At 41.8% G+C, this 19376-nt stretch overlaps 1 protein-coding gene across 8 annotated transcripts in view; it reads right to left on the bottom strand.

Moving 5' to 3' along the window:
• The window catches only part of mycbp2 (MYC binding protein 2), a 196305-nt gene that overhangs the window by 118350 nt on the left and 58579 nt on the right, over positions 1-19376 (bottom strand). For all 8 annotated transcript variants that reach the window (XM_070891705.1, XM_070891708.1, XM_070891712.1 and 5 more), the window contains 9 exons: positions 16737-16909; positions 14579-14704; positions 14352-14479; positions 13831-13922; positions 6418-6552; positions 5733-5816; positions 5493-5589; positions 2508-2700; positions 893-1167 (listed from right to left, as the gene is read on the bottom strand). In XM_070891705.1, coding sequence (XP_070747806.1) covers positions 893-1167; positions 2508-2700; positions 5493-5589; positions 5733-5816; positions 6418-6552; positions 13831-13922; positions 14352-14479; positions 14579-14704; positions 16737-16909 — 1303 coding nt within the window. The remainder of the gene's footprint in view (positions 1-892; positions 1168-2507; positions 2701-5492; positions 5590-5732; positions 5817-6417; positions 6553-13830; positions 13923-14351; positions 14480-14578; positions 14705-16736; positions 16910-19376) is intronic.

The raw sequence follows: 19376 nt of genomic DNA, 5'->3' as shown, positions 1-19376 counted from the left end.
GCACATTGTCAAAAACTGGTAAAGAATTTACCAACAGTTGAAAGATTCCCTCTTCACCTTTGTCATGAGGGTTTTCATTGTATTTGTATAGCACCTTCCACAATCACTGGACGTCTCAAAGCGCTTTACAGCCAATGAAGTACTTTTGGAATGTAGTCATTGTTGTAATGTAGGAAACGCGGCAGCTTTTGACTCCACTTGTACCACACTACCAGTCTTGACAGTTGCTATGCAGTGTGGAGTGCAGCCAATAAGACCAGAGCTGTACTGTGGGCTGCAAAATGCACACTGCCTTACACATGTGACGTGCTCTAATCTACTGCCACTGCATTTTTTTGTTAGAAAAGTGCAAGTGGGAGCTTTCACTTTCTCATAACATTGAAGACTCAATACTAGATTTACAGAGTGCACAGGAGATCAGGCAGAGTATTTTTTCGAGTTGTACTCCACATGGCATCAAAGCACAAATGATACAAGACTCCCGACAACAGGCTATCTCATACCATTTAGCTTTAGTGTACTCCAGAGAGAAGTATCCAACTCCAAGTGTTATGCTGTCACTAGCATACGTGCAAAATGACTTTACTTTAATGCAAAACTGTGGCATTAGTGATACAAAAATCTGTAATCAAAACTAGAATTTATAATCAGACACACACATACATATGTATTATTATACACACACACACAAACACTGAAGGTGAATAGTCAATATGTCTCCATTACAAGAGACTCACCAAATTTAGCTTTTGGCATAACACAAAAACATTAGATTTCATTTCAATAAAAATACACCTGATATTTCATCATACTCAGACATTAAATGCTAGAAAGAATCAAGCTTCTATTAAAACATCAGCAAAATAAGCAGTCTTTATTCTCTCCAACTTACCTGATCTAGGCAATTAAGCAGGTCACAAAGACAAGCCCACTGCAATCCAGGGGTTGGATAAAAAGAATGAAAACAGGCTGTAAATGTGTTGTGGCATTCCTGAAGAACTGCTTCCAATAGAGTCTTGGGTTGTGAATGGTAGCCATGAGGATCATTGTCAAGCCTCAACATACAATGGTCAACTCCTTCTGATAAAATCTTTCTCAGGAGAGAGCGAGTCTTTCCCACACATTCTGCCAGTTTGCTGGTTTCCTCCACCACTGCTTTGGCACCAACTGCAAGGCAAAATAACCAAAAGATCAACATATTCTAATACACCTGCCATGGAATCAGAATCACCATGGTAGATATTGCTGAACCGGAGAATGCTAAATGCACTCTTAAATGTACACAAACGTTTAAATCAGTGATCTAAACTACTACAGGTTGAACCCCTCTTATCCTCAGGACCTGGCCTGTGCCGGATAAGGGATTTTGCCAGACATGGGGAGGTCACGTTAATTTGGATGGTACGGGTACTGAGCCAGGGGAGGGGGCAGTGGATCGCGGGGTCAGGCCAGCGATTGCGGGGGGTCGGCAGCGAGGAAGGACTTCTCTTTGTTTATGTCGGAGTGGCTGGGAATGGTGCCGGACGAGGTGAGATGATGGATAAGGGAGCCCCAGATAAGGGAAGTTCAACCTCTGTATTAGTTTATACTCAGTTTGGAAGCAGAATTTGTTTAACACCTTGCAGCAAGTCTGATCAACTCATAACTGGAAATTTGTTGCAAATAAAGCAAAGCACCTGAGCCATAGCTTTGTACGAAGAACTGCCAGTACTCAGGACTTCCACTCTAGCTCCCTCCCACTCCCAACCACCAATTGTTTAGTTAACTGCTGAATGCAGGTACTGTTCTTGTGAAATAGGAACCAATTTGACTGGGAGAAGGAAATAAAGGAGTCGCTGTACAAAACTGGGAGAAAATGAAAGGAGACAGTAGCAAAAGAAATATGTAAAACTGAAAAAAACAAATGTTTAAAATCAAGGTTAAATTGCCCTTTTTTAATATAGTAACCAGTAAAGGAGTGAAAGCCTAATTGCGACCTTCCAACCATTCACTTTAAAAAGAAGAAAATTATGGAGTGTCAAATGCAGAAGGAGAAATTCCCTACCAAAATGTTTAATCTTAATAGTATATGTAATCTAAGAAAGAGAGCGTCAATATTTCCAAAGAGCATATACATCTACCAACATATTAATAAATGTTTTGTATCAGTCATATTGTCACTTTAATCAATCATTTCCTAGAGCCAAATTAAGAGGGATCAATTAGATACTAGAACCATGTCTTTGGCATTTCTAATTGGTTAAGTCATATCACCTATCAGAATCATTAAGCCATCATTACTTTTTGTTTAAGCACAGCCAATTGCTACACATACACAAACACGATCCTCAAATGGACTGAATGAAATGTACTCTTTGAATCAAAGGTTGATCAAGGGGCCTCACTGTACATCTGCTGTTCTGAGATCCACCTAAAGTACATCCTGATCAACAGTTTTTAATAACTCAATTGTCATTTTATGAGCAAGTTATACATTTTGCGTTCATTATTTGCTGGGTCTACAGTACCTGATATAGGGTATATCTCACAGATGTAGACACGCAGCAGTCGCAGGCAACAAGTACCAACAAATTTTAGTCGTTCCAAGTCCAGCAGAGTGGCTGTATATTGAAAGCCTTTTAACCCCTGCAGCTCCTCCACTCCCAATACCAGGGTTGTCCAACTCCACTGTAAAATGCTCAGCAATGACTCAAAACACTCCTATATTTAGGATTAATAGATTTAATAAAAGATAATGTATTTCAACTGAAGAACTAAATTCAAGTTTTCTTTAGAATTAATTTACACCACACGTCAGTCACGTTATCTTACCAGCATTTTATTTTTCCAACTGAAAACTCAATTAAACATATAATGATGAAATTAATTAAACAGAAAATGAAGAATTATCCAATCAGCTTTCCTTCAACTGACAATCTTACAAACATGTTGTTGCAACTGAGATCTTATGCCTTTGAAGAACTGAGATTATGTAGGACAAACATTCATTGTTAATTCTCCTTCAAAATATGCCTCATCATGGTAAATGTACGAGTTGTACTCGCCATTTTACTCCCTAACTGCAGTAGCTTTTAAATATGCTTCTGCACGCATTGAAATACATTCCTATTTAGTTTTGGAGATATGGTAAGGCGGCGGGTGCCATGATTTCCAGCAACAAGTTGGGCGAGGGGGGGGGGGGGGAAGAAACTTATTGCAGAAAGGAGGGTGGGGGAGTTTGGAGACTGCCATATTATGTGTCATACAAGGTAAAGTGGGTCCACCACTAGCACCTGCAGTTCACAATCCATACAAATTTGAGAACAAGTAAAGCAATCATCGTGAATGACAGAAATCTAAACTCAGAGCCCAGAATTCAATTGACTCCAGATTTAGCTTGCTCGGGATCATATTAAGTTCTTGATTCCTTTCATTTTTTTTACTCCTACAAAAATGCCTGGCTTATCTCCAGCATCTATTACAAACAGTAGACCCACCCCCAACTTGTTAATCCATCTTATCTTTTTACAGATTGTTTATGGGTTTCCTGTGTATTTCCAGTATTTTATTACAGATTTAGAGCATTGGATTCCCTCCGATCCTCTGGCCATGAGACCCACTTCCTGCTCCCTTGACCCTATTCCCACAAAACTGCTGACCACCCAACTTCCTTTTTTGGCTCCCATGTTAGCCGACATTGTTAACTGTTCCCTTTCCTCAGGTACTGTCCCTGAAGTCTGGTGTCATCACCCCTCTCAAAAAACCAACCCTCGACCCCTCCATCCTTGCAAACTACCGCCCAATTTCCAACCTCCCTTTCCTCTCCAAAGTCCTTGAACGTGTTGTCGCCTCCCAAATCCGTGCCCATCTTTCCCGCAATTCCATGTTTGAATCCCTCCAATCCGGTTTCTGCCTTTGCCACGGTACCGAAACGGCTCTCAAAGTCACAAATGACATCCTTTATGACTGTGACAAAGGCAAACTATCCCTCCTCGTCCTTCTGACTTGTCTGCAGCCTTTGACATGGTTGACGACTCTATCCTTCTCCAACACCTCTCTACTGTCGTCCAGCTGGGTGGGACTGCACTTGCCTGGTTCCATTCTTATCTATCTAATCATAGCTAGAGAATCACCTGCAATGGCTTCTCTTCCCGTCCACCATTGTTACCGCTGGTGTCCCCCAAGGATCTATCCTTGGCCCCCTCCTATTTCTCATCTACATGTTGCCCTTGGCGACATCATCTGAAAACAGTGTCACTTTCTACATATACGCTGATGACACCCAGCTCTACCTCATCAACACTTCTCTTGACCCCTCTAGGGTCTCCACATTGTCAGACATCTTGTCCGACATCCAGCTCTGGATGAGCAGAAATTTTCTCCAATTAAATATTGGGAAGACCGAAGCCATTGTTTTCGGTCCCCACCACAAACTCCGTTCCTTAATCATTGACTCCATCTCTCCCCAACTTCTGTCTGAGGCTGAACCAGACTGTTCGCAACTTTATTTATATATGACCCTGACATGAGCTTTCAACTACATAGCCACAGCATAACTAAGACTGCCTATTTCCACCTCCGTAACATTGCCCGTCTCCGCCCTTGCCTCAGCTCATCCGCTGCTGAAACCCTCATCCATGCCTTCGTTACCTCTAGACTTGACTATTTCAATGCACTTCTGGCTGGCCTCCCACATTCTATGTAAACTAGAGGTGATCCAAAACTCGGCTGCCCGTGTCCTAACTCGCACCAAGTCCCGCTTGCTCATTACTCCTGTGCTCACTGACCTACATTGGCTTCCGTTAAGCAACGCCTCGATTTCATAATTCTCATCCTTATTTTCAAATCCCTCCATGGCCTCGCCCCTCCCCATCTCTGTACTCTCCTCCAGCCCCACAACAGAGTGAAAGTGTGTATGTGTGTATGTATAAGAGAGAGAGAAAATGGAGGAACAGGGCTGGCCTGAGGGTCATCGGTGAGGGTGGGGGGGGGGAGGGGTTTAAAGAGTCCGGGATCCCCATTGGGGGGGGGGGGGGGGAGAATCTGAGGCCTTTTTGGGGGGGGGGGGGGGAGGAACATATAATCAAAGGCCTCATGGGGTGGGGCTGTGGGAGTGATCTCTGATCGTGGGGGCTGGGTAAGGCAGGGACACTGGATATTCAGGAGTTAAGTGTAAAGACACTTACGTCCTGGATCCAGCATTCCCTACCTTACTTTAGCTGGCGGGTTCTCAGAGGCCTGCGAAACCCGGTTAAATCCGAGGCATGCCGGCTTCATTATATTTAAATGAACGGCCCGCCTCCTGGGAGCGGGTTGGCGGGCTGCCACCCCTTCTGCCTCTGTTAAAGCTGGGAGTGGGCAGATTGCGGTTGGGATTCAGTTTGTTTAATACTTTAACCTCGCACCCAACTCCAACCTACGTTTTTTGGGTTAAAATTCCCAATGTTGATGTACTAAACTATGGTTCTAGATAGCGAACTGAAAATAATTTGTATTTAAATTTGTTCACTCACCACGGAGACCGTTCTTGCAAAAGATCGCCTCAAAATATGGACTGGTTCACTGGGTTGTTGCTTTCCTTTTCCAGAGTTTCCATCATTTGATGGTAACCTGCACCCAAGACAATCAAATTCAGCACAATTTAATTCTAGTAAACGAATCAGCCAAATTATAAATGTTATTAAAACACAAGTGCAATGCCTAAATCAACAGATCACTTATGATTTAAAAGAAATGACCTTGCAATAACTTACCTGTACAACAACTGCGGTATTTGGCCTGCATTCACATCTGTCCCATTGTTGGACTTCTTTGAGCTTTTAAACTGGAAAACAACCCTGAAACAGGAACATGTATATTCAAAACACTGTCTTCAGCAGCTATCTGCTACTTAGGCACACAGTTATTAAAAACTACTTGAAGCTTATTCTTTCACCCTAGGTGACCCAAATTCAAATTCAGCCTAAACTATGTGGTGGCTGGTGTGCAACAGTCACCACACATTAAAAAAATCCACACAGGCATCTTCCACCCTTCAGGATGTAGTTCGGGACCTGGAATATTAGGTTCTTAATTGAACTGATCCCTTTTTAGCGTGGAAGCAAGCCATCCTCGATACGAGGGACCGCCTATGATGATGAAACTATATAGGATGCAAGTCTCCTTTCTGCTGAAGTATTTCACCTGAACCTAATTTGGGTAGTCTCAACCTTATTCTCATTTGAGAACTGACCCATAGCACTAACTCGCATTTCCATAGGGACGTTCTAAGCCTATAGCATTGAAGTACAGTATTAGGTAGAGTAGAGGGAGTTTTACTCAGAATCTGGTTTTAATATACCGAATCTGGCAGAGTTCAATGTGGAGAATGAACGTAAACTGCATTGACATAACTCATTTGTGAAGCAAAAACATTTACCAACAAATAAAAATTCTTACCCATCATCAGTGGTGATCGAGGCCTGGCCATGGGAGCCACAGTCACTACTCGGCCCTGAAACCCGAGCCCAGGCCACATACCACCAACCAGCCTGCAACAGCACAGGCTCATCAAACATCATTGCATACTTCTCTCTGAAAAATACAAAAAATTATATGAACGGAACTCAGTATAAAATAAATTCTTTCATTTTTTTAATTAAACTAGTTGATCTCTAAGGCAAAGCGCACAGAGAATCAAGACAAGTATAGTTTTTAAGATTAAGCAGAGTTGGAGGGGGAAGGGATAAATGGATCATGGTACACAGATACAATTTAGTCTCCATTTTAAAGTCATTCATTCTTTCTGTATTTTTATAATACTTTGATTATATATATATTCAGTTACATAGCAGAGCATACAGCAATTTGGGAAGCAGAGAAATAGAATTGGTTACAACATAGAAATTTCTCTGCTGTACAGGCTGAGGAGCCAAGAAGCAAAATTGAGGGCTTTAGTATCATTAGCAAGAAGCTGTAATTACAGTGCACCACGTTTACATAGGCAGTTTCAATTATAAAAAGGTAGACATAAATTTATAATGGAGAAAAAAATTGGCAGGAAAGTGCATGTAGATTCAAGAGTTTTAATATATTGGACAGATTTTTCAGCACAACATAAAATGTTTGTATTCTAAAAATTATAATTTGGAAAATGTATCACGAGTACTTCGACAGAGCTGGTAAATACCTAGAAGGGAAGATTTACACAGAAATTAAGTTACCAACTTACCTAAAATATAAAAGGAAGTGTGCAAGCATATTTCATTTATGCACATCCAAATCAATATTGCTCCCTGTATATTGTTACTAAGCATTCTAGACACCATGCATTCTTAATAGACCACTAAATGTTGTAAGTGACATTTTTATAGTGCTCAGCGTAAAAAAATATCGGAGTGTGTTACAAGGGGACGAGGTGGCAGTTATGTTTCTAGATCTTTTGTCATTCTTGCTCTAGATTTGGCAGCTTCTGAATTTGAGAGAATTTGAGAGAAGTCCTGACCTCCCATGATTCTGAGAGTCTTCACTCGCCTGGTTATCAAGATAATGGAAACAATCATTCCGTTTATTTTTTGCTACCAAAATGATCCCATGCCTCTCACAAGATGTTGCACGTTGCTGCATTAAGCGTTTGAGCATCACAACTACAGATCTCACTAAGTCTAAACGATCAAACTAATTTATCTTACAAAAGATGACCAAATAACCTATCAATACAATACATATATATTTACAGTAGAAATCCTTTTCTGCTCAAAATGAAAAAAGTTGCAATCTAACAGTAACCTATTCTGTAAATAACACTATTTTTATACACAATTATTTTCATATAATCTTCAGCAATTATAGAAGCTAGCTAGTGTATCGTGTATTTCTGTGAAGATTTCAATCTGTTCAATGCAGCCTCCACTCAAATCTTCGAACCCCTTTTATATCGCTCAAATGGGCGCGGAGGCTTGTTTTCATAACTGTCAGCCCTATTGAAAAATAACAGTCACATCCATAGCTGAAGCGATGAAGTCCGTGGATTGGCTCCTTTATGAAATCAGTTACCATAGAAACAACCACAAACCATGCAACATCTAGTAATTCAGGCTAAGACAAAGCAGGAGGCTTTTTAAGCATTTTATGCATTCTGACTAAATTTAACAGACAGCCATCAGACAAAACAGCTTCAATTTGTCTAAGTAAACAAGAAGCTAAGGAATTTGGGGGAGGAGAAAAAAAATAAAAAGTGAAGACATGATCACGGAATTGCTCTTAAAAGGAGATTTCTGGTGCCGGGGAGAGCATGGTAAACTGTTTTGAAAGAGAGTTTGAGTGCAGAGAGATGATGTGGCTGAAGAATTAACTTCCAATGGTATCCTGGAAAGGGAAATACAGTAATCTGGAATCAGAGGAACAATGAGTGCGAGTTGGCATATGCTGGACAAGATTATTTAAAAAAAGGGTGAACCAAGGCAGTGCGGGAGTTGCTAACAAAAACAAGGATCTTATGTTCAATTTGCTGGGAAACAAGGAGCCCCTTGAGCTCAGTGAGGACAGGGCCGATGGGTGCTGCAGAGTTCTTGATCAACTGAAATTTATGAAACAGGACAAAATGCATTTGATGGAATCAATCCTCGATGCAAAGGTAGCGAGAATATTACATGGTGTCCAAGCTAACACAAATGTTATTCATTAGCCTCTCTTCACTATGTACATCGATGATTTGGATATAGGATGAGAGGGAGTGGTGTCTAAATTTGCAGACTGTACAAAATAAGAGGCATAGTAAATAATTCTGTGGAACCCAAATGAAGCTGGAAGAGGATTTACAAAAAAATGGTATATGGAATTCAATTTCAATAAATAGAAGGTAGCACATTTTGGTAAAAAAATAATTATATGATAAATGGGAGTGTGGTGGGGGAAGCTGGATAATGTGGAAGAGCTTAAGAATTAGGGGATTCTGGTTCTGAAGACATTAAAAACAGCACCTCAGGTAGATGGTCATAAGAATACTGAAGGAATACTAGGTTTTATGACCACAGGTAGTATTCTGCCAATATTTATAATAGTTGGCGATGCTGAGGATGTCGTGAATAGCACGTTTAGTGAGTTGGCCACACCGCATGGGTACATAGCCAGATAGGGGATAGGTGACCAACAGGAAGAGCAGTGGAAGGAAGGTAGTGCAGGGGTCCCCTGCGGTCATCCCCCTGCAAAACAGATACACCGCTTTGGGTACTGTTGAGGGGGATGACTCATCAGGGGAGAGCAACAGCAGCCAAGTTCATGGCACCGTGGGTGGCTCTGCTGCACAGGAGGGCAGGAAAAAAAGTGGGAGAGCTACAGTGGTAGGGGATTCTATTGTAAGGGGAATAGATAGATGTTTCTGCAGCCGCAATCGAGACTCCAGGATGGTATATTGTCTCCCTGGTGCAAGGGTCAAGGATGTCTCGGAGCAGGTGCAGGACATTTTTAAGGGGGGGAGGGTGAACAGCCAGTTGTCATGGTGCATATAAGTACCAACGATATCGGTAAAAAACAGGATGAGGTCCTAAAAGCTGAATTTAGGGAACGAGGAGTTAAATTAAAAAGTAGGACCTCAAAATTAGCAATCTCAGGATTTCTAACAGTGCCACGTGCGAGTCAGAGTAGGAATCGCAGGATAGCACAGCTGAATACGTGGCTTGAGGATTGGTGCAGAAGGGAGGGATTCAAATTCCTGGGACATTGGAACCGGTTCGCAGGGGGGGGGGGGGGCGGTGGCGGTGGAAGGTGGGACCAGTACAAACCGGACGGTCTGCACCTGGGCAGGACAGGAACCAATGTCCTAAGGGGGAATGTTTGCTAATGCTGCTGGGGAGGGGTTAAACTAATATGGCAGGGGGATGGGAACCTATGCAGGGAGACAGAGGGAAGTAAAATAGGGGCAGAAGCAAAAGATAGAAAGAAGAAAAGTAAAAGTGGAGGGCAGAGAAACCCAAGGCAAAAATCAAAAAGGGCCCCATTGCAGCAAATTCTAAAAGGGAAAAGTGTGTTAAAAAGACAAACCTGAAGGCTCTGTGCCTCAATGCAAGGAGTATTCGTAATAAGGTGGACGAATTAACTGCACAGGCAGCAATTAATGAATATGATATAATTGACATTACGATGACATGGCTCCAAGGTGACCAAGGCTGGGAACTCAACATCAAGGGGTATTCAACATTCAGGAAGGATAGACAGAAAGGAAAAGGAGGTGGGGTAGCGTTGCTGGTTAAAGAGCAAATTAACGCAATAGTAAGGAAGGACATTAGCTTGGATGATGTGGAATCTGTATGGGTAGAGCTGCGGAATACCAAAGGGCCGAAAACGCTAGTGGGAGTTGTGTACACACCACCAAACAGTAGCAGTGAGGTTGGGCTCAGCATCAAACAAGAAATTAGGGATGCGTGCAATAAAGATTATCATGGGCGACTTTAATCTACATATAGATTGGGCTAACCAAACTGTAGCAATACGGTGGAGGAGAATTTCGTGGAGTGTATTAGGGATGGTTTTCTGGACCAATATGTCGAGGAACCATCTAGAGGGCTGGTCATCCTAGACTGGGTGATGTATAATGACAAAGGACTAATTAACAATCTTGTTGTGTGAGGCCCCTTGGGGAAGAGTGACCATAATATGGTAGAATTCTTTAAGATGGAGAGTGACACAGTTAATTCAGAGACTAGAGTCCTGAACTTAAGGAAAGGTAACTTCGATGGTATGAGATGTGAATTGGCTAGAATAAACTGGCAAATGATACTTAAAGGGTTGATGATGGATAGGCAATGGCAAACATTTAAAGATCACATGGATGAACTTCAACAATTGTACATCCCTGTCTGGAGTAAAAATAAAACATGGAAGGTGGCTCAACCGTGGCTAACAAGGGAAATTAAGGATAGTGTTAAATCCAAGGAAGAGGCATATAAATTGGCCAGAAAAAGCAGCAAACCTGAGGAATGGGAGAAATTTAGAATTCAGCAGAGGAGGATAAAGGGTTTAATTCGGAGGGGGAAAATAGAGTATGAGGGGAAGCTTGCCGGGAACACAAAAACTGACTGCAAAAGCTACTATAGATATGTGAAGAGAAAAAGATTAGTGAAGACAAAGATAGGTCCCTTGCAGTCAGATTCAGGTGAATTTATAATGGGGGAACAAAGAAATGGCAGACCAGTTGAACAAATACTTTGGTTCTGTCTTCACGAAGGAAGATACAAATAACTTTCCGGAAGTACTAGGGGACCGAGGGTCTAGTGAGAAGGAGGAACTGAAGGATATCCTTATTAGCCGGGAAATTGTGTTAGGGAAATTGATGGAATTGAAGGCCGATAAATCCCCGGGGCCTGACAGTCTGCATCCCAGAGTACTTCAGTGGCCCTAGAAATAGTGGATGCATTGGTGATCATTTTTCAACAGTCTATCGACTCTAGATCAGTTCCTATGGACTAGAGGGTAGCTTCCCCTTATACTCTATTTTCCCCCCTCCTAATTAAACCCTTTATCCTCCTCTGCTGAATTCTAAATTTCTCCCATTCCTCAGGTTTGCTGCTTTTTCTGGCCAATTTATATGCCTCTTCCTTGGATTTAACACTATCCTTAATTTCCCTTGTTAGCCACGGTTGAGTCACCTTCCCTGTTTTATTTTTACTTTTTAACCGATAAGGGAATTAAGGGTTACGGGGAGCGGGCGGTTAAGTGGAACGGAGTCCATGGCCAGATCAGCCATGATCTTATTGAATGGCGGAGCAGGCTCGAGGGGCTAGATGGCTTACTCATGTTCCTAATTCTTATGTTTTTATGTTGTTATGTTCTAATATAACACCAATTTTTAAGAAAGGAGGGAGAGAGAAAATGGGTAATTATAGACCGGTTAGCCTTACATCAGTCGTGGGGAAAATGTTGGAATCAATTATTAATGAAATAACAGCACATTTGGAAAGCAGTGACAGAATCGGTCTAAGTCAGCATGGATTTATGAAAGGGAAATCATGCTTGACAAATCTTCTGGAATTTTTTGAGGATGTAACTAATAGAGTGGACAAGGAAGAACCAGTGGATGTGGTGGATTTGGACTTTCAAAAGGCTTTTGACAAGGTTCCACACAAGAGATTGGTGTGCAAAATTAAAGCACATGGTATCAGGGGTAATGTACGGACGTGGATAGAGAACTGGTTGGCAGACAGGAAGCAGAGAGTTGGGATAAACGGGTCCTTTTGAGAATGGCAGGCAGTAACTAGTGGGGTGCCACAGGGCTCAGTGCTGGGACCCCAGCTATTTATAACATACATTAATGATTTGGATGAAGAAATTGAGTGTAATAGCTGCACGTTTGCAGATGACACTAAACTGGGTGGCGGTGTGAGCTGTGAGAAGGACGCTAAGAGGCTGCAGAGTGATTTGGACAGGTTAGGTGAATGGGCAAATGCATGGCAGATGCAGTATAATGTGGATAAATGTGAGGTTATCCACCTTGGGGGCAAAAACACAAAGGCAGACTATTATCTGAATGGCGGCAGATTAGGAAAAGAGGAGGTGCAACGAGACCTGGGTGTCATGGTACATTAGTCATTGAAAGTTGGCATGCAGGTGAAGGCAGCAAATGGTATGTTGGCCTTCATAGCTAGGGGATTTGAGTATAGGAGCAGGGAGCTCTTACTGCAGTTGTACAGGGCCTTGGTGAGGCCTCACCTGGAATATTGTGTTCCGTTTTGGTCTCCTAATCTGAGGAAGGACGTTCTTGCTATTGAGGGAGTGCAGCGAAGGTTCACCAGACTGATTCCCGGGATGGCTGGACTGACATATGAGGAGAGACTGGATCGACTGGGCCTGTAGTCACTGTAGTTTAGAAGGATGAGAGAGAATCTCATAGAAACATATAAAATTCTGACCGGACTGGACAAGTTAGATGCAGGAAGAATGTTCCCGATGTTGGGGAAGTCCAGAACCAGGGGACACAGTCTAAGGATAAGGGGTAAGCCATTTAGGACTGAGATGGGGAGAAACTTCTTCACTCAAAGTTGTTAACCTGTGGAATTCCCTACCGCAGAGAGTTGTTGATGCCAGTTCATTGGATATCCTTAAGAGGGAGTTAGATATGGCCCTTGCGGCTAAAGGGATCAATGTATGGAGAGAAAGCAGGAAAGGGGTACTGAGGGAATGATCAGCCATGATCTTATTGAATGGTGGTGCAGGCTCGAATGGCCGAATGGTCTACTCCTGCATCTATTTTCTATGTTTCTATGTAAAACTGGAGTGGTTCTGACTAGAACCAAGGAGATTAAGAGATGATTTAGTAGAGATGTTTGTTATGAAGGGATTGAGCAGAGCAGATAAAAACAGAGTTTCCAGTAATTGGAGAGTCTAGGGACATAGATGCAAGATTAAAAGGCAAGGGATTTAGGATACAGAGGAAGAGAACTTTTTTCTTTTACACAGATTTGAGGCAGCGAAATTCATGGTTGAAGCAGAGACTGTGTCAATATTTAAGAGCTTAGATAGGTAGTTATAGGGCAAATATCACGATATGGGAACATAGCAGACACACAGGATTAGGACGACTGCTCATATGAAAGATAAACAGAACCAGCTGGGTTAATCTGTTCCTTGTTGTCATTTCTACGTAATTTGGGTACTAGTATAGATTTAAAAATCGAATTGTAAAAAATGAGAAAGTGTTCAAGACTGCATCAATTCTACCAAGGGTTAGTACCTGTGATCAATTCATTTTGAATATCAATACATGGACAGTACTAGTCTATTGATGCTATTTCAAATAATTCAAGGGAATCAAGTCACCAGTTAACAAAATGGTTTGATGAATGAAAACTTCGCTTTAAACGTAGATTGCACAAATACCTTGCAGCACAGTCATATGCTAGGACATCAGTTTCTGCCAGCAGGTCACCATCAGTTTCATGATCTCCTCCATCAGGACCCAGCTCAAACAACTAGTTAAAAAAAAAGTTTCAGTAATGTCAAAGTATTCTTTCATATTTTCAGTTTAGGTTGTTGTATTCCTCTGAAAAAACAAGGAAGCACCATACCATCAGTTCTGCTTCTATGTTAAGCCATCAAGTGGCATGCTTGAACAAATCATAATTAGACCCAATTTTCTTTCACTTCTTTAGATAACACAGCAAAATCCAAATAGCCCCAGAGGCGTCAGAAGGGATGCCTTCTGCTGTTGAACAAGCTGCACTCTTACTAATCCAGTACTAATACCATCTGTCCCCAACTTGTTTAGTTACTATCCTTTTAATGGGAATGTAGGGCTACCTGCTGCTGACATAAAGCAAGAATAGAACATGCTTGAATTGAATTTAATTTGATTACAAAGAAATATGAACCTTTGTTATTTGCTTTGCTCGTTAACTCACCTTTATTTTTGCTGTGTATTCACCTCTCCCACCAAACAGGCCAAGACCTCCAAGTAATATGTCTGTGTCTGCACAAAAGCGAATGGCTTCCACAGAATGAGCAGAATACCCCCAGCCACCTCCATGGCCTAAACATTAATAGCAGACACAAATACAATTAATAAAAATTGCTCGTCAGAGCTAAAACAATGATAAAATAAGGTAATTTTTAAAATATATAAACCTACTTTCAAATCTATTAACCACGCTATAGTCTTCTTTGGAATATACTTTAGTAACTGCTTGTATTTCCTCCTCTGTATTCGTGACTCCCATTTTCAGGTCCTGCATAACAGCCAATGTGTCCAAACAACCTGTTTTAATATTTGAAAATAATTATTCAGGAAAATATAAATACTTCACACTTTGCACCCAGACAGTATTGGACTAACAAGTTTAGTCCTGATGATACATAATTTTTGTTCTACTATATTTTGACTTCCTCCCCCTAAAAAATGCACAATTAGAACACGTCCATTCATAACAATCCTAAACTAAGTAATGACTAGGGGGTAGTGCTGTGTGGCAGGGTCAGGTTGGTGGAGGTCCTTTGTCTTACGGATGTTTAGTGCAAGGCCTCTGCTTTTGTACCCTCGGTGAAGATGTTGACGATGGCTTGGAGCTCAGCCTCTGAATGTGCGCAGACGCAAACGTCGCCCGCGTACTGTAGTTCGAAGACAGAGGATGGGACGACCTTGGATCTAATCTGGAGGTGACGAAGGGGTGAACAGGTTCCCATTGGTTCTATAGTTGGGAGGATAGCTGCACCAATGTCAGTGTTCTCGATCAGGCCAACATCTCCAGCATCGAAGCACTGACCACACTCGACCAGCTCCGTTGGGCGAGCCACATGTCAGGCATGCCTGACAAGACTCCCAAAGCAAGCGCTCTACTCGGAATTCCTACATGGCAAGTGAGCCCCAGATGGGCAGAGAAAACGTTTCAAGGACACCCTCAAAGCCTCCTTGATAAAGTGCAACATCCCCATCGGCACCTGGGAATCCCTGGCCCAAGACCGCCCCAAGTGGAGGAAGAGCATCCGGGGAGGGCGCTGAGCACCTCAAGTTTCGTCGCCGAGAGCATGCAGAAAACAACTGCAGGCAGCAGAAGGAGCGTGCGGCAAACCAGACTCCCCACCCACCCTTTCCTTCAACGACTGTCTGTTCCACCTGTGACAGAGATTGTAATTCCCGTATTAGATTGTACAGTCACCTGAGAACTCAGCACGGAAGCGAGCCTTCCTCGATTTCGAGGGACTGCCTATGATGATGAATAAGTTTAGGGTCAAACATGATACTGAGGGTATAACTGGGGAGATCTGATGGAAGTCGAGATTAAAAAGGGACATTAGCACTGGCAGGAACTGGAGAGAATGGCCTTGATTTTGAAATGAAGGAAATTTTTAACCCATCCAGGATTTGAAGTCATATAGGCAGTCAGAAAATATTGCAACCACTTTGGAACTGATGGGAGAAATGGGAGGTAGAATGGGATACAGTCACCATATTTGTGGATGCCGACCCTTTGTTTCTAAATGATGACACGGGGGATGGGGGAAGGATTACCATGTTAAATGAAGAGGGGACCAAGGATGGAGCCCCGAAGAATGGTCAGTTGGACATGGCACTGAAGAGCTATTACTGTCTTCCAACGTAAGCCAATGTTATTGCAGGAGCAAGGGAGAAAATTTAGAAATTAAGAAGCAATCCCCTGAACTTCCATGGAGAATGCAATTTTAATACTCAGTTCCTTGCTAAAATTGTTTCTGCAAGTCTGGCTAACAAATTCAATATTAAAATCAACCGATAGCTACCGATGATACTGGTAGGATTCCAATACGGCTTCAGCTAGTTTATTATAGTGAATCGCATACTCACATTACTATTTTTTGCATTAACGTCCCGACACATTAGTCTGTATATAACCATGCCCAACAATCTCACTGATATCTGCGCTCCTCTAATTCTTGCCTCTTCAGCTTCCCTGATTTTAATCACTCACTCATTGGCATCCATATCTTCAGCTGCCTAGGCCCTAAGCTTTGGAATTCCCTGCCTAAACCTCTCTGTCTCTCGATTTCTTTTAAGAAGCTCCATAAAACTTACCTCTGACAAAGCTTTTGGTCATTTGCCCCAATATTTCTTTATATGGCTTGGTGTTAAACATTGTTTTGTAACACTCCTGTGAAGTGCCTTGGGATGTTTTACTACATTAAAAGTGCTATATAAATACAAGTTGTTGTTGGCAGTGCTTAAACATGAATATAACTGTAAAAACTTTTGAATGAATACTACATCTTATTGCAGGAGCTTCAGAATTATCACATAATTATCCAAATATCCATACCTAGAATATGCAAGGCCCCATGTGACCTGGTGGTATTTGCTTTAGATCCTGTTGGTAGAGCAAGTTCAGGACTCAGTACACTACATCTACTGTGCATATCTGATGCTGCAGGAAGCCTGGCATCGGCTGTAACCGCATTGTAACACCAAACTTCTTTGGTACCCGGTATGAACCTTTGGAGAGAAAGCGGAGCCTGTCAATTTTACAGCTGTTGGGATTTTAAAGAGTATTGACATGTGAATTTAAAGACTTTGGGCTGGATTTTTGGTTGTTTAACGCTCCAGTTAGCAGCCAGAGGAGGTGGTAATTGAAGCGTATGAGGTTACTGATCGGGAGCGCAGCTTTTAGCGCCCCGACCGGAAATTCATTGGAGGCTCATCAGGGGCGCAAACCATTAGCGACTAGTTGCCGATGATCACTTTGATCATGACGTATTCCTGGTGCAACACGCATGCTTGATTTTGAAACTTTTAATGGGTGCATTACTATGCCGCGCCTTTTCCCGGATCTGATTCGGAGTTCTTCGCATGTACAATGGGTCTTCAAAATGCACCAACCAAACTTTTGTTAATCTCCCCTACCCCCTCACCCCCCCCAGCTCTGGTGTGCAATGGCTGATTTATCGCCCTCGTCAGCTCTCCAACCGATTCTGCCGAATTTTTGGGCGGGAGGAGCAAACTTTTTCCAGGCCCTAAAAGTACCGTTGTACCTGGATTAAGCCGCAACAGAGGCTCGACCGAATTTCTCCTCCTAAATGTGACCCAAATTTTGCTCACTTATCACATGCATTTCTTTTTTTTTTAAATAGCAAACCAGAAATAGTGTTACACTTCGGAACAGGTGTAGGCCATTCAGCCCCTCACGTCTGTTCCGCCATTCGATTAGATCATGATTGATCTGTACCTCAACTCCATTTACCCACCATTATCCCAAATCCCTTAATAACCTTGCCTAACAAAAATGTATTCAAATGGATCATGAAAATTGCAATTAACCCACAGACTCCTGGGAGAGGGGAGAGGGGAGAGATCGCTAACTACAGGATTAGAATTTCAAGCATAAACCAGACATCTGTCACAAAATTTGGGAATGCATCAATTTGGGTATTTGAAATGCAACAAGTGAATTCTCATCATGCACTTGAAAACTCTGATTAAGTTTAAATTTGCTGTACTATTTGATTTGTTTTTAAAATTAAACAAATTGAGGACTGCATAAAATATGGATGACCAACATGGGTTCTGAAGATTCAGATAACAGCCCTCATCTAACCTACTAAAATTTGGAAACAAAAGCCTCAAATGAAAATAAGGGATAGTAATGTGCGACAAAGACCAACAATTAATAATTATTAATACAGGTACCTAGTTTTGAGGGAAAAAAACAAAAGTAGGGTTCGGCCATGGAATTCAGCAATAAAGTCTGATGGAAAACATTGTTTAAACAGAGGCGAATGATTCTTTGTCCAGTCTTGTGGTCATCATAGGAATTTCTAACTTAAATTCAAAGCAAAGGAACAAATCTTATTCCTATAGGAGCACTCCTAAATAATAGGAGCCAGTCTCACAATTATTTAACAGTGAGCTTAGTTCTGTGCTTTCTCCACTTGCAAGAGTAGAGGATTTTCAACCAATTTAACTATGGAACTGCAGGGAAATGGAAAAATCACCTTTAAAGTGGTAGGAAATGAAAGCTCAGGGATTCTCCAGCTGCACAAGAGTTTCTAATTAGCAACATAGCTATGGCAGCATAGCTGGTGTACAGTACTCCGTTCATGCAGCAATGGGGGGGTAAAATGTCAAAAAAGTTTGAGCCATGCCAGATGTTGATCCAATTGTAAACCATGTTTTTTTCCTACTGAGCTAGAGAATGGCCCATTGTGTTTCAAGTGTAGATTTAATTGTGTCAATATTTACAGCTATATAAAATGAAAAAAATTCAAACAAAATCAATTATGCAGGCTGTGGGATTAAACCTTGCCCTCTCTGTTACTGGGAGTGAGAACTGCACTGTAAAACCTTGCACAAAGATCGAACTGACTTCTATAAAATCACTGAAGCTTGAACAATAGAAACTCTGCTGGCCTATTGTATCCTACAGATACAGTGACAAGCAAATTAACTAATTTCCTTAACTGCATTTTACACTCTTTGCAATAAACCTAAAGTTATCTTTTTAGTAACATATGCTGCTAAATAAACTTCATGCAGATAGCACAATAAATTTACAAATCTATCATTTAAGGGTTAGTCATCATGCTTTTTAATATTCAAATTCAATAAAATCAAAAACAAAAATATCATGCAACCATAACATTTTCCCATAATCTTTTCAATGATGAATTGGTTTTCAGTGCATATTTTCACACGCAACTGTAGAAAACAAACTTTAATATACAAGGCTCAGTAAATACAGCAACATGTTAACAAGGAGTCAAGTACAAGACATCTGAAATTCCCCAAGATATTGGGGCTGAAATTGCGGTTGGAGACTTCCTGCGAGCGGATGCCTCCAACCTGAAAAATTTCTACGCAAGTACTTGGTGGTCCGGGAGAAGCGCGAGATTCTGGTGGGGAGGCCTTCTCTTCCCGAAGCGCGCTCCCGTCCTCCAGGTCTGAACGCAGAAGATGCAGTCACGTG

The sequence above is a fragment of the Pristiophorus japonicus genome, chromosome 10 (genome assembly GCF_044704955.1).
Source record: "Pristiophorus japonicus isolate sPriJap1 chromosome 10, sPriJap1.hap1, whole genome shotgun sequence".
In the NCBI taxonomy this organism is placed as follows: Eukaryota; Metazoa; Chordata; class Chondrichthyes; family Pristiophoridae; genus Pristiophorus; species Pristiophorus japonicus.
Note: the sequence above shows the minus strand (reverse complement) of the source record. Positions and strands in the feature narration are given on the sequence as shown.